This window comes from Salvia miltiorrhiza, chromosome 6, assembly GCF_028751815.1.
Source record: "Salvia miltiorrhiza cultivar Shanhuang (shh) chromosome 6, IMPLAD_Smil_shh, whole genome shotgun sequence".
NCBI lineage: Eukaryota > Viridiplantae > Streptophyta > Magnoliopsida > Lamiales > Lamiaceae > Salvia > Salvia miltiorrhiza.
Window position 1 is genome coordinate 44,510,396 of NC_080392.1, and position 15,769 is coordinate 44,526,164.

At 37.1% G+C, this 15,769-nt stretch overlaps 3 protein-coding genes across 3 annotated transcripts; 1 reads left to right on the forward strand and 2 right to left on the reverse strand.

The window, feature by feature from the left end:
• Positions 1 to 1,277: 1,277 nt before the first annotated feature.
• On the forward strand, positions 1,278 to 4,283 carry LOC130989864 (rhodanese-like domain-containing protein 8, chloroplastic). The gene is made up of 8 exons (XM_057914013.1): positions 1,278 to 1,740; positions 1,840 to 1,893; positions 2,054 to 2,203; positions 2,643 to 2,802; positions 3,135 to 3,226; positions 3,392 to 3,495; positions 3,563 to 3,832; positions 3,992 to 4,283. Exons 1-8 carry the CDS (start codon positions 1,390 to 1,392, stop codon positions 4,134 to 4,136), a joined length of 1,326 nt encoding a protein of 441 aa, XP_057769996.1. The 5' UTR covers positions 1,278 to 1,389; the 3' UTR covers positions 4,137 to 4,283.
• A 528-nt stretch (positions 4,284 to 4,811) lies between these two features.
• On the reverse strand, positions 4,812 to 5,704 carry LOC130989865 (cold-regulated 413 plasma membrane protein 2-like). The gene is made up of 2 exons (XM_057914015.1): positions 5,390 to 5,704; positions 4,812 to 5,306 (listed from the first exon to the last, which is right to left on the reverse strand). Exons 1-2 carry the CDS (start codon positions 5,563 to 5,565, stop codon positions 4,874 to 4,876), a joined length of 609 nt encoding a protein of 202 aa, XP_057769998.1. The 5' UTR covers positions 5,566 to 5,704; the 3' UTR covers positions 4,812 to 4,873.
• A 6,586-nt stretch (positions 5,705 to 12,290) lies between these two features.
• LOC130989866 (BTB/POZ domain-containing protein At5g66560-like) lies at positions 12,291 to 15,375 on the reverse strand. The gene is made up of 4 exons (XM_057914016.1): positions 14,629 to 15,375; positions 14,472 to 14,541; positions 13,041 to 14,375; positions 12,291 to 12,951 (listed from the first exon to the last, which is right to left on the reverse strand). Exons 1-4 carry the CDS (start codon positions 14,664 to 14,666, stop codon positions 12,400 to 12,402), a joined length of 1,995 nt encoding a protein of 664 aa, XP_057769999.1. The 5' UTR covers positions 14,667 to 15,375; the 3' UTR covers positions 12,291 to 12,399.
• Between the last annotated feature and the right edge of the window lie 394 nt (positions 15,376 to 15,769).

A 15,769-nucleotide genomic window follows, 5' to 3' on the forward strand; every position in this document is an offset into this window, starting at 1 on the left:
CACTGAAGGGATATCCCCCTGGCCGTTCACATTCAACAAAAGCATCACATTCAATGATACGATTCTTGTCGGACCGTTCAAACGAACACATAAGCGGAAGACTGAAGAACAAACCGATAGTTGAATGGAATCCCAAAATCTCTAAATCTAACCCACAGAATGATTTAGGCGAACAAATCCCTAAACCCCAACTTGACGTTGACGCAGCAACTCTCAAATATATCTCACCCTAAGCATATTTACAAAACAATCCCCATCGTTTTATTTTTTTTCTTATTTGTGACTTGTAAAAATAATGTGACCGGTATTTGACGTGTTCCGGCCAAGTGCCATGTAGCTATTACACATCAATATTAATAAATAAAAAATTGAAAAAAAGTAATATCTACGTGGCACTTGGCCGGAACATGCCTTTATTTTTCTTAATTATGTGTATTTTCTGTTTAATTTTCTAGTAGTATTTTTTTAATTCTGACGTGTAATAACGTGGCACTTGGCCGGAACATGTCAAATATTGGTTGCCGGATTATTTTTACGGGCCACAAATAAGAAAAAAATAAAACGATAGGTATTAAGTATTTTGTAAATATGCTTAGGGTGAGATATATTTGAGAAAACACTGGAATGATGGGTCAAAAACTGATATTTACCCAAATAATTATAATAATTTAAATGTTTTATGAAAAAGTGAGTATATCATTTTTTCCCTATTTAATAAACGGTTGGTATATTTTATACTCCCTATGTTCGACTTTTAGTATCCATTTAAGAGTGACACAAGTTTTAATAAAGTGATTGAGTGTGTTGTGAGTGGAATATAAGTCTCATTTTTATGTGAGTGTTAAAATAATTAAAGTAAACTGAGAGTCCACCTACTTTTATTTAAATTAAAAATAAATAATAAAATGTGAGACGATCGAAAAATGAAAGTTGGATACTAAAAGCTGAAACGGGGAAAAGAGTAGTTTATTTTTAAGAATGGGTACATATCAATTTGACTCTATTTTTTAAAAGAAACCTTGTACTCCCTCCGTCCCACTCCAATAGGCTCAGTTTCCTTTTTGGGTTGTCCCACTCCAATAGGCTCAGTTTCCTTTTTAGGTAAAAAATTGTACTTAATTGGTGTGGACCACACCACTTTACTACCACTTTCCTACTAAAAAGTAAGTTTTCTTAATCTCCGTGCCCAAATGAAGTGAGCCTATTGGAGTGGGACGGAGGGAGTACTTCTTTGTTAAAAGAGAGAGAGAGAGACTGAGAGAGAAGGAAAGAACACAGAAAACTTTCGTTAGGACTCAAGAAGCTATCTTTACTGTGCTGTTTGTGGAATAGTAAGCAAGTGTGAGTGACAGACATTTTGAACAAAAACAATTCGGTCACCATAAACAAATGGCTTCTTTCCACTCCCTAATCCCTTGGAATTCATTATCCAGACCCATTTCTACACCCACTACTGATAGACAAATTACTCTTTCCACTTCCATCAATGGGATTGGAACCCATTTGTTCAGTCCTGTGCAATTTCGAGGCCACCATGTTCATGGTGGGTGCAGATTTTCTTGGAATTCTCATGGAAAAAGTTTCAATCTTTATGCGTCTTCGTCTTCCTCCGGCGACGGGCTGGACGCAGCTGCTGTCAAAGAATACAAGGATGATGAGTTCATTGTGGTGAATTTTTACCGTTTCGTGTTTGTCAAAGACCCCGAATACGAGGTCTCTAAGCACCTCCTTTTTATGAAGGTCTCTCTCTCTCTCTCTCTCTCTCTCTCTCTCTCTCTCTGTGTGTGTTATTTTCTTGGAACCATTGTTGTAACATGTGCCTTTTGATGCTCAATTTAGGATCGTAATATACATGGTCGAATCTACTTGAACGAACAAGGGATTAATGCGCAGGTACTTCATTTATCTTTCCTTTCCTCTCTCTAGTTTCAACATATGTGTGTTGTCACAATTTTAGTTGGTTTCCAGTTAAAAATGCATCATTTTCTGATCATATAGCTACTGAGGTTAGATGAGAGTTAATTCTTGGATTATTGTTGCCTACATACACCAGTTCAGTGGGCCATCAAAGGATGCTCTTGCATATGTTGAATGGGTTAAGAAAGATGAGAGGTTCTCCGACATATTGATTCAGATCTCTCCGGCTATAAACGGCCATGCTTTCCCAAAACTGAAATTGCGGTACAAGCCATCGCTTGTACAGGTATACCCCTCGTTGTTGTAAATTTCCTTACTTTTGGTTTCAGACACTAAGGGGGCGTTTACTTTGCATGACTGAGTATTTTTATCCTTGATAGGATCACTCCAATCGCGCCTTTTTAATGGCATAGGAATCAAGCAAAAGTAGCTTAATATCCCAAAGTTTCAATCCATCAAAGTAAACAAGGGATTAGCTTTACTATTTTTATCTATCAAGGCTAATCCTTCAAAGTAAACGCCCCCTAAATATACCATTCTTCAAGTAAGTTCCGCACACACAAGAGTTTTCTCTGTGTTCATTTTGCAATTGTAGAATGTTTCTTACATCTTCTAAGTGAACTCAACGATTGTTATGTAGATCTTAGGAGCTGAAGTAGTAGCATTTTCATTGTATCCATACTGCAGAGTAGTAATCTTTAGACCTGTTTCTCATCTCATGATAGTTGGAAGAGGGCATCTCACATCTCCCTTTGCTCGATCCATCAATGCGGGCTACGCCTCTTTCACCTGTTGAATGGAGGAGCAAGCTGGAAGAAGCAAGTGAGATTCAAAATTCATCGGATACACCAAACTCCAACTTTGTTCTACTAGATGTGAGAAATGGTAATCCTTCTCAACTTATCTTGTCACGTGTTTCCTGGATTGCACAGTCTCAAGTCTAAACTTTGACATGTGCTTTAGTCATTGTATGTAAACTGCATAGTTAACTGTGTTGCTGTAGTTTCACTTATTTGTGGATGTAATAAGCTAATTAGTTACTCATGACAAACAGTAGCATAGTAGCATATGTTCTCATTCTATGTCGTTTGATTTATGTGATTCGACAAGTTTGTTCTCCTTGAGTTCTGTTGCTGTTTTATGTAGGTATGAAGTAAATCACTTGCAAAAGTTTTGTTTAGGTAATATTGTTCCACCTAATTTCTTCATCTATATAGGTTATGAATGGGATGTCGGTCACTTCAAGGGGGCTCATCGTCCTGATGTTGATTGCTTTCGGAGCACTTCGTTTGGTTTATCCGAGGCAGAGGCAAGGCCGTCTCAAACTTCCTACTTAAATCACTTCCTGAATATCTCATCTGCTATGATTTTAACATCCATATCCATCAAAACAATAACTGAATATCTTGCCTCGTGATTCTTATAATTTCAGTTAGGTTACTATTAAACATGTTTAGCACTTATCTTTCGTCAGGTTAGGCCTTCCGACCCTTTAGCTGATGCTGATAAAGAGAAGACAGATGTATTGATGTACTGTACAGGTGGCATTCGCTGCGACGTATACTCCACAATTCTTAGGTTGATTCCACATTCTTATTTTCTTTAAGCTGCCTGAAATTGTTGCCTCACACTTCTCTTGTGACAGACAACAAGGTTTCAAAAGATTGTATACTCTAAAGGGGGGCGTTTCTCATTATCTTGAGAACGAAGGTCCTGTCGGATGGGTCGGGAATCTATTTGTTTTTGACGCCCGTCTCTCTCTACCACCTTCCACGTACAAGCCAGACATCAGTGCCGAGGCAAGTGGAAAGCAACAAGTATCTCATTCATTTGCTAAATGTTACATATGCGCGTCTCAAGTATCTGAGTTGAGGCACCGCAACTGTGCAAATCTTGACTGCAACCTGCTCTTCCTGTGAGTTAGTTGTGTTTATCGTTTTAGTCTTGCTTTATTTCTTGTACGAAATTTCCCCCGGAACAGCACAGCGTGATGAAGTCGTGTAATCATCCAATCTGATGCGCGTCTTGTTCATTTAGAGGTCGTTAGTAACAATGGCTGTGCACCTCGTTGCAGATGCTGTCGGGAGTGTGTGGATGGTTTGAGAGGATGCTGCTGCGTGAAGTGCACTTGTGCTCGTCGTCTCAGGCCCGTGCTGACGGGGCACCAAAGATACCAGAAATGGCATACTTATCGAGACGTCGAGGTGCAGAGCAGGTGAAATCGAGCACTTGTTCAATGCTTACGATGATTGATTTTTTTTTTTTCCTTTCTTTTATTTGTGTTCTTTTTAAGAAGATCAATGAGGATTTCTTCTATGATGATTCAAACTCTCAACTTAGTGATTGAAGAGAAAGCGTTTCATCAATGAAGTTGCCCTTAGTCGTCGATTTTATTATATATCTTATGAGTTGTTGACATGCACATAAACATCAAAATCTTTTGATTTACAAATAAAATGATGTTAGATTTTTTTTCTTTTTGGAGTTATGGCCAAAAAATACCCCAACTTTGAAAAAATTTGTAATTTTCACCCGAATTTTCAATTAAAGCCAAAAAATACATGAATTTATATTATTGTTGCAATTTTCACCTTAGTTTGATTTTCGGTGAAATTAGAGCTTAGTTGCAGTCGTAAATTCACTTGATGTTGGTCTAACTTTTGATGATGGGGAGTATTTAGAAGCTCGGAGGTCTGAGAAGGCAAAAATTAATATATTGACTTAATTTCGACTGTCAACTAAGTTTTAATTCCGTCGAAAGTCAAATTTAGGTGAAAATTGCAACAAAAATATAAATTCATGTATTTTTTAAGGTGAAAATTATAACTTTTTCAAAATTCGTGTATTTTTTTGCCATAACTTTTTTTTTTTTTTTTGTGGATTATATAATAAACAAAAAATAATGTATATAAGTATGTTGATAGTAAAGAAACGAGATACATGAATAATTGGAAATTTAGAGGAGGTGTGTTAGCAAAGCCCAGATAGGGAAGAGCAAGAGGAGGATAATGCCGATGGTGTTGGAGATGCCATGGCTCTGCGTAAACGAGTTCCGGAATCCACCACTTGCTCTTATGTGCTCCTGCAGCAGATAACAGCCGATCGCCAGGCAGATCGCGACGCCGATCCAGTCGTCTCTGAGGCTATGAGCGAAGAAATCGGGCGAAACCACGAGCAGAAGAATCAAGGATCCCGGCATCTCCAGCCAATCCGGGAAGTGGCTGGGGAAGAAGAGGCGGAGCACGACCGCAACGAAGGCGATCCATTTACCGACCTCTCCCCTGAGAAATCTGAACAGCGCGTGGGGCATGCTGAAGAAGATGTAAGGGATGAGGAGCGAGGTGAGCATGTTCGATCTCCAGTTGGTCCGATCCAGGATCAACAAGTAGCTGCCGATGACATCGTCACAATTCGCAATTTTAATCAGATCTAGAAATGATTGAATTTTTGAAGGAGGAGGAATTGAACTCACATGGCGGCGAAGGAGGCGAGCCATTTGAGGAAAGAAGTGCCGAAGGCAAGGCCGCCTAATGCGGCGGCATGGCTCAGGAGTTTTGTGGCGGCAGCCTTGAGCTCCTTCAAGTCTGTGTCCAACAATGCAGCGCTTTCTGCATCAGCTCTCATCGATAAGTAATCAATCCGCCCCATTCTCTCTCTCTCTCTCTCTCGGCTACTGCTCTGCTACTGAAACGAACAATAATCATCACACTCAAAATTGATGCTATTTATAGAGGAAGGAAAGTGGGATGCACAAAGCGTTGCGCTTTTACGGATCCTAACTGTTTTATCTACTTTCATTTTGTGTTGTCCAAGATTAGTTATTTTATTATAATTATTTACGGGGTCTAGCTTAAGTGACAAAGTTAAGGCACCGAAGACTCTTCTTTGTGAGAGGTCCGTCTGCGTGCGCTCTAGTTTTCCCACTTTTGTATGTGTAATGTTCTCACCTTTGTGTGAGTAGTGGTTACGCCTGTGTGCGGTTATTTTTTCACTTTTATGTGGTGTAGAGGTCCCTCTTGTATGTGATTGCTTATTTGATTATATTTAGATATTTCTTGTAATGCTAATTAAAAAAAATATATATTTTATTATAATTTGTTCTAGTCTTTTTCAGTATAGAGAAAGTACTTGTTTATTTGTTTATTTTTATAAAAAAATGTTACTCATCCCGTCCTATTACAATTTTTTTATTACTTGTAGCCACGAATATTAAGTATATATATAAATAAAGTGAATTGGTGGAGAAGGAGAAGCAAATTGGGATTTGTAAATTACATCAAACACAAATAAGAAAAGTAAGTAAATTAAAAAAAACAAACATAAATCTATACCAGGGAACTCTCAATCTCTCTCTCTCTATATATATATAAAAGCACAATCATTTTCAAAAAAATTAAGTTATATTTTTCCGTCAAAAATCACCTTATTTTTTCTAATTTTTTTTAATTCATTTCGCCTACTCTAAATTATACAGATATTTTTTTTTGTTATAATTTTTTCTATTGATCAATTTATCACATTTTCATAGTTTTTACAGTGTAGTTCTTATTTGACCAGTATTCCATGTTTATTTAATAAAATATGTAACAACATATTTTTATCTAAAAATGATCATAAAATATTTTCAGAGCATATATACAATATTTAGTTACATGTTTATTTAATGAAATATTTAATCACATATTTTTATCTAAAATGATCATAAAATCTTCAGCTAATGTATATACAATATTTAATAAACCTAAATAAAATTATTAAAATATTAACATTGATCAGGATTTACGATTTCATATAGACTTTTAACAAAATTATTTATTTATTTATTTTTCCTTTCTTTCATGAACATTCAGTTAACACGTATAAAATAAATAAACATTTAAGATTAATCAAGCCACTATAGTTGTGTATGAATTATAATCGCACCAAATTAATTATAATATAATCATGGCACTATAATTTATAGTACATTATTTAATTTTTTATCTCTTAAATATGACTTATAATCGAACCATTTTGTTTTTGACAAAATCACTTATAATTTCAGTTGGAAAGTTTAATTATTTGTTGGCCAAATTTGATCAAATCAATTTATTCATTTAATGCATAAAAAATATTTTAAAATGTCATGATCCTTGACCATCTATTTTAGGATAATTGTTGCTAGGTTGTATTTATTGTTATCTTATCAAAATACAAATTTTAAAATTAAACTATATATTCATTAAATATAAAAAAGTATATATAGATATATATACATACGTATATATTTTAGTAATGTATATATATATCGGTAGAAATTTTGTATAAGTTATTTTAATATAGGGTTAATATGCAAAAACACTCCTAACGTTACCACTCCAACTACACTTAAACCCCTAACCTAACGTTGATAGCAACTAATACCACAAAGTTCATTAATTACTACAATTAAACCCATAAACAAACAATTTCTTTCACAAAATTAAGAAATTTATTTTTTTTAATCTATATAATATATAAAAGATGAGTTTTCTCCCTTCATTTTTTCTCTTTCTTCTCCCATCAATTTTGTCATTATTTTTCATCTCTTTTTTCTTTTACAATTTTAATACTTTTCTAAATAATATCAAATTTAATTTTGGGTTAAGTACCACATTGCTCCCTATTGATGGCGTCCCTAACGCGTTTAGCCCCGTAAAGTCAGGGGAGAGAGCTGCCCACTACCTCAACTTGGCTTTTTGACACCAATTTCCCCCCCAGCCTTTCGACGGGGGCAGCTCTCCCCCTTGACTTTAGGGGGCTAAACGCGAGGGGGACCCCTATCGATAGAGGGGAAATTGGTGCCAAAAATCCACGTTGAGGTAGTGGGCAGCTCTCCCTCCTGACTTTAGGGGCTAAACGCGATAGGGACGCCATCGATAGGGGCAATCTGGTACTTAATCCTTTAATTTATGAAGAAATATTTAATAAGCATCTTATGTTTAAGTTTGTAACAAAATATTTAATATGGTATAAAAATTATTAAAAATAAATTTAAAACAAATAAGTTCTTAATTAAATTTTAAAATATTCTATTTTGTTTGTCTTTGTTAAAATTTTACAATTCTTTTATTTATGTCTGTGTATGAAAATATTTATTTATATGAAAAAATTGATGGGAGATGAAAGAGAAAAAAATGGAGGGACAAAACTCCCCTTTTATATATATATAAATTAAAAAAAAATGAATTTCTTAATTTTGTGAAAGAAATTTTGTTTATGTGTTTAATTGTAGTACTTAATGAACTTTGGGGTGTTAGTTGCTATCAACGTTAGGTTAGGGGCTTAAGTGTAGTTGGGGTGGTAACGTTAGGGGTGTTTTTGCATATTAACTCTTTAATATAATGTGTATATATTATATCATCTTAAATTTTTTCATGTATGTTTTGATTTGGACGAAATTAAAATTCACGGCAAATTCTAAAATGAGCTAATGTTTATGTATTTATACTACAACTTTATATATCAAAAAAAAAGTTGTGAAATGAAAATCAGTAAAAAGTAATTAAAAGTTCCAAAAACCCTTTCAAGACCAATAAAAAATTTGAAAGAAAATATCTAGATATTTTGATGGAAATTTTAAATAGATAATAATAATCATTAGATAAAAAGGTTTTGTCAAGTTCTTGGTCATTCATTTGATACGCCTCCAGCTATAAGATGATTTCATTTTCATTTTAAGGCTACTATCGTCATTCTAAATATAATATTTTAAAATATAATTTTTTTTATCACCAACTATAAGATGGTTTCATCTTCATTTTCACGCTACTACCTTCACATACTATAACATTCTAAAATATAATTTTGTTTTACTATGAAAGTGTTGCTCCACACGAAACCTTGTGTTAAAGTAACACACCAAACAACACAGAGTAAATCTTTGCAATGTGATGCACTATGCTAAGACAACAAACTAGTGCACACAGAGCAATAAAGCAGTGGAAATAAACACACAATTTTTGGAAAAATTTCTTCAAGTTATAAAATAACTTGAAGAACGCCTTATGGCAAAATGACTAAAGGGAGAATGACACTCACGTTCAATACCTTTACAATGAACTAGGTATTAAACTCTATACACTCTCACTAACAAACACAAACTGGATTCAAGAGCTACACTCCGAAATTCAACAAAACAAAGAATGCTATAGCTAATGTTGTCCTAACACGAGAAACAGCACTCCAACACAGATCACTCTAAAAGCTTGATTTCTTCTCTCTAAGTTCGTGTGGTATTTATAGATCTTCTCAACTTGATCTCCAAGTATGAATTCATGGGTTGGGAAGTGGATGAGTGGTCGTTGGTTTAGTTGGAAGAATCAGTCAACTCAAGCCACTCATTCCTTTGATTTAGGAGCTCCCAACAACTCCTCAACTCTCTCTCCTTATCTTGCTCCTTCCTTCTCTCAACTGAAAAACCATTCCTTCTTTTCCTTGCCTCAAGCTTCAAGACTTTCAACTCTTGACTTGGTCATAACCTACAAACACAATTTGAAGAAAGAGCAAAATTCTAAAATAATCGATACTAACATACTATTTTTAATTAAATAAGCATCGCACGAGAGTAATACTAGTATCAAATTGATTTCAAATGAATTTGAGTGACAATTTTGAAAAGATGTATAATATGAAAGGTACAAATAAATCACAACACATTCACACCTCCATTTAGGGGTGTCTAAATGGGGTGGGTCGGGTACCCTACCCGAATTTTACGGATACCCGATCCCGATTTTTCCGCAATTTCTCTACCTGATACTCGACCTGATGGTAATGTCAGGTACCCTAATACCCGATGCGGGTATCCAATGCGGGTATTAGGGTACCCGCATATTCGCATTTTAGTGAATTTTTTGATTTTTTTTTCTGTTTTTTTTTATTAATCTACCATCGACGCATTTGGTTCAGTGTTTCAATGTTTGCGGTGAAAATGACAATAATAAAAATTTTCTATGTGATATTGTTGCTTCAGGGACAAAAGGAAATAAAGCAAGACTAGAAATATGCACCTTGCAATTGGTTTAATATTCTAGTGCTAAACAATGCAAACAAAGTTAAGGCCGAACTGAATTTTTTTTTTCAAACAAACTCGAATTTGTGAGTTGGATGACTTCGAGTTCCCTTCAGCCATTATGAATTTCAAACTATTTGCAGAGATAAAAACAATTCAAAACATGACTAATGAAGTTTTGTTTGGTAGTACAATATCCACTCAATTGTAAATATCTAATTTATGTTCATGGGTTGGGAAGTGGATGAGTGGTCGTTGGTTTAGTTGGAAGAATCAGTCAACTCATGCCACTCATTCCTTTGATTTAGGAGCTCCCAACAACTCCTCAACTCTCTCTCCTTATCTTGCTCCTTCCTTCTCTCAACTGAAAAACCGTTCCTTCTTTTCCTTGCCTCAAGCTTCAAGACTTTTAACTCTTGACTTGGTCATAACCTACAAACACAATGTGAAGAAAGAGCAAAATTCTAAAATAATCGATACTAACATACTATTTTTAATTAAATAAGCATCGCACGAGAGTAATACTAGTATCAAATTGATTTCAAATCAATTTCAAATGAATTTGAGTGACAATTTTGAAAAGATGTATAATATGAAAGGTACAAATAAATCACAACACATTCACACCTCCATTTAGGTGTGTCTAAATGGGGTGGGTCGGGTACCCTACCCGAATTTTACGGATACTCGATCCCGATTTTTCCGCAATTTCTCTACCTGATACCCGACCCGATGGTAATGTCAGGTACCCTAATACCCGACGCGGGTATCCAATGCGGGTATTAGGGTACCCGCATATTCGCATTTTAGTGAATTTTTTTATTTTTTTTTCATTTTTTTTTATTAATCTACCATCGACGCATTTGGTTCAGTGTTTCAATGTTTGCGGTGAAAATGACAATAATAAAAATTTTCTATGTGATATTGTTGCTTCAGGGACAAAAGGAAATAAAGCAAGACTAGAAATATGCACCTTGCAATTGGTTTAATATTATAGTGCTAAACAATGCAAACAAAGTTAAGGCCGAACTGAATTTTTTTTTTTCAAACAAACTCGAATTTGTGAGTTGGATGACTTCGAGTTCCCTTCAGCCATTATGAATTTCAAACTATTTGCAGAGATAAAAACAATTCAAAACATGACTGATGAAGTTTTGTTTGCTAGTACAATATCCACTTAATTGTAAATATCTAATTTATGTTAATTACTAATACTATAGAGAACATTATGAGTTACACATGTCATTGTAGTGATAGTTTCGTACTTTCCACCAGAAACAAAACAATGCAATGGAAGATCTTCAATGCTCATTAATTTTACCGAAAACAAATAACAAAGTTGTTAAAATTAAAAAAATTAAAACTATTATGTCAAAATTCGGTTAAATCGAAAATCGAACAGAAACCGAAGTTTAAGTACGGTTCGGATTGGATCGGTTCGAAGAAGAATTCTGGTCTGGATCGATTGATGATGTTTAAAATTTTGAATTATTTGATTTTTGGGAGTTTGAAGAGGTGGTCTCTTGTACACCCGGGTGTAAAATGATACTAACACTTATACTAACACTAACACTATTTTATTTTACAAATAACACTATCATGTTATATAAATAACACTGTCGCAAAATGACATTAACATTAAATGACACTATCATATTATCGAAATGACACTGTACACCCGGGTGCACAGGAGAATTTGTGGAGTTTGAATTGGTTTCCAACTGATGTGACCAATTGCACACCCCTAGCCATGGATCACTAAATTTGGTTAAGAAAATTAATTTACATGAATCACTTAACACTAGGCAAGAGTATGAATAAATTTTTCATTAACACATATTGAACAGCTCTCACAACATCCCATTCATGTCCATATATTTATAATAAGCATGTTTCCACTCATTACACAAGTACAAGAATGTAGGGCTGAAAAAATGGTGCTTTTGCAATGAGAAAGCAACATGCCAACAAATCATCCAAATTTGCAAGCACACACATTTTAAAAAACTAAATAAAATCTGGTGAGACACACTCCCACTACCTGATGCTTTGTCTTTTGAACTGGAAAACACATCTCAAAAGCAGTGACCACTACTTGGGGTTGTATCCATTTTCTACTACCTGCCAAACTCATTCCCTTCTCACACTTTGTAACAAATCAGTGATTCAAACAACACAAATACTTCTGTGCAGCACCGTCCAACTGATTTTCAGAATGACACTTGAACATTTTCGAATGATGACACTTGAACTTCAAGTGTCATTTGTATGTTAAAGTAGTATCATTCAAAAACCAATTGCACGGGAGAGTGTCTCTTCAAACAAAACATAAAACAACACATTCATAAATTACTTGTATTCACATAAAATTAAAGTGGGAGTGGCAAGAATGAAAGATAGTTTTAAATTAAAAAAAGAAAAAATTTAAAAAAAATTGAAGAATTAAAGATTTATTGTTCCCGGCGGTGAGCGCGTGGCTTTCTAGTGTGGATGACGGTGGGCTCATGTGAATCGCAGACCTGGGTCTTAAACTTGCACCCGAACTTGGCCCGCCAACCAGCTTTCTCCACGTGTCCCGGCGGCCCCACCTTGTCTATCTTCTCTATGGCCTTCTTCATGTTGGTGCACTCCCTCTCCAGCTCGTGCACCCGCGTCCGCATCGTATCCATGTCCGATCTCAGCACTTGATTCTCCCTCGCCGCCGCGATCCACGTGCTCCTCGCCTCCGGCGTCCTCTCATTCTCGTTCTCGTTCTCCTCCTCGTCCTCGTCCCCTCCGCCGTGACTCGAGAGCCGTCCAGCCTCTGCTCCGTCGGCGGAGATCAGAGTTCCGGCGATGGCGTGGCGGAGCTGAAGCTGCTCGAAGAAGAGCACCTGCACCACCGCCCGCAGCGGCAGCCGCTCGTTCTGAGCGGCGTGAGTGCATGCCTCTAGCGTCAGCTTCTGGCAATCCAGAACTCCACAGATCTTCTCCCTCTCCGCCTCCGGAATCCACGGATGCGCCTGACAGAATTCGCGTGTAACATCCAATTAAACCAATCGACATTATATTTTCGATCAAAATCTCAATAATTTTTTTGAATTATTTATACCTTGAGGTAAACATCAACGGCTCGATAGAGGCCGTCGTCGAAGAGTCTGGCGTGATCCGGCAATGCGACGGCGAGCTCGTAGAACTTTTCCGGCTTCAAATTGGCGTCGGAAGCGATTTCCGATAAGTATCCGTCGATCAATTTTCCGACGAGCATCAACGCGGCAGATCTGACGCTGGTGTTCTCGTCTTCGCCTTCAGTTCTGTTTGCATATCTCTCTTCCATTCGTTCCAGAAAATAGCTCAAAATCCTCTCCACGCAGTCCACATCGTACAAAGTTTCATTCAAATACGAGTAGCTCGGAATCAACAGATCGTCTAATGTCGCCTGCTCTAACTGCAATCCGATCTTCTTCTCCAATGTTAATTTGCAGGCCTCGGAAGCATTCAAAATATACGCAGTTCTCAACAATCCGAACAAAAACCTCGTGGCGTTCGAAGCGGATCGCGAGGCTTTCTCCTTCGGCAGATTAGAGATAACCGTCTCGAGCAGCTCTCTCTGGTCGTTCTCCGTCGGCGCAATGCCAGACGATGACGACGACGGCGGCGGCGGCTTCCGATTCGTCCGCGAAATTCCAGGAATGTACTTCTTCGCGTAGTGAATCAGGCAGCTCTCGATTATCTCCCCGCTCACATCCAAAGCTTTCATGGCGAAGATCAAGCTCTTGAAGAAAGGCAAGCTCAAAAAACCTAACTCATCCAACCACGACTCCGTCGCCGCCGCAGCTCCACCTCTCGCAGCATTGCTAAATTTTCTTCGCGGATTCGCTTCATCATTGTTTTTCGTAGCTCCGTCGTTCATCGGCCAGCCGAAAAGCGACGGATCCGAGGCGGCGGCTTTCGTCGCAACAGCTTCGATGCATCTCTGAGCAATGCCTAAGTCCTCCGCCATCGGCAGTAGCGCTTCGCAGGAGGTGAGCGTTTTGATTGAGAGCTTGATATTCTTGAGGACTGACTGAGAGAGAAATCTTTCGGTTTTCAGGATGAGATTATCTTCGGAGTACTCCTCCGTCATCTCCAGATACTCGCCGGCGCAGCGGAGGGGGGCGGCGTTGGCGGCGGAGAGATCGATTTTGACGCCGTAACAGAATTTCGCGGCGGTCTCGAAAGACTCGGAGCCGCCCGGGAAATCTGCGAGCGTGATGTGACAGTGTGCGTCGTCGTCTTCTTCTTCTTCCTCCTCTTCTTGTATTTCTTCTTTCTCTGCAATGTCGTTGTCGGAATTGTGGTCGGGTTCAGAGGGTGCTTTGATCCTTGCTGTTTTTCGAGTTTCTTGGCTGTTTTCTTGCTCTGTAATCAGCTCGTGAAGCTTTCGACTTTTCGACATCAGAGGAAACTGCAGAAACGAACAATCTTGGTTCATTTACAACCAAACCGGAGAGGAAGAAGACAAAAACACACTGAATCTCCAGGTGATTTTGAGAGATCTAACCTTGTGGAGATGAAAAGTCATGTCATCAACTTCGATTATCACATCACTCGGCAATCCCGTGGTGCAGAACCTGAAGAAATATGCAGAGAAATATAATCAAACAGATTGAATGCAAGAGATTCAGATTTAGGGGTGTTTGAGCTCGAGCTCATCTCACCATGCTTGCCCTTTGGAGCTGGGTTTTTCGGCGGCCATATTTTTCTTCAGCTAAAAACAACCGAAAAAAGGAGGGAAATGGAATGATTCAAGCGAGTTTCATGAAGCTGGAAAAAGGGATTTTGACTTGGGTGTGAAAATGCAAGCTGAAAATGAGCCTAACTTTCCTGAGATTCCTGAGTCTTATGAAATGATTATGTTTTGGTGGAAGTCTAAAAGGGATGATTGAAGGTGGAGTTAGGTAAGTGAAGATTGATATGAGAAAGAAAAAGAAAAATGAAATGAAGCGAGAAAAATGAGACAATTGACAAATGAGGGGTGGAAGAGCAGAAATCGATAAAGGCGAAGTTTGAAGATGATGGGTTATTTGAGATTGTATTGATTGAATCTTTGCCCCTTTTGCTTTCTCTCTCTTTTCTCCTTTTTTCTTGAATCAGATCAGAATCTTCTCTCTCTTTATGGTGAGTGGGGGAAGAAGAAGAAGAGCAAAAGAAGAGTGACTTTGAATTTCTGCTTTATATTAGGAAACAATTCCTCCTTTTCTTTCAGCAGCTATGATTGCAGTGAAGATGGTGATGATTTATCTGCAAAGCAAGCGCCAGAAAAATTTGCATTGCTTGCCAACTGTGGTTTTCTCTCTCTACGCACTCTCTCTCTCTCTCTCTCTCTCCCAAAATGAGGTTTAATTTATTAATTTGAAGCTGCTGGGATTGCATTGGCCTCGTCACAGTTGCAACTTTCAATTTTTAATTTAAGTTGTCATATTTCAATTGGAATTTTATTCTTTTTTGTGTGTGATTGCAAATGATGTCATATTTATTTATTTATACGCGTTAAGTGATAAAATAGAATCGACACTATCTAAATATTAGTATTATTTATTTGTCTACTATGAAATTTTGTATATTGAATATTTCGAGGCTCATCAATTTAATCGAGTGTAAACGAATTATCTAAATTTATATTTATATTTATATTTAAAATAAAAATAAAAGAGACATGTACGTCTTATTTATTGGTTTGATCATTGCAGTGGTGCCGTGATTGTTCGGATTGGGGAATTACATTCAGGTGTCGAATTTAATTATCCGCTGGCATTATTATCATGCTTTTATTTTTGCACACTAGCAGTTCGCCAAGGA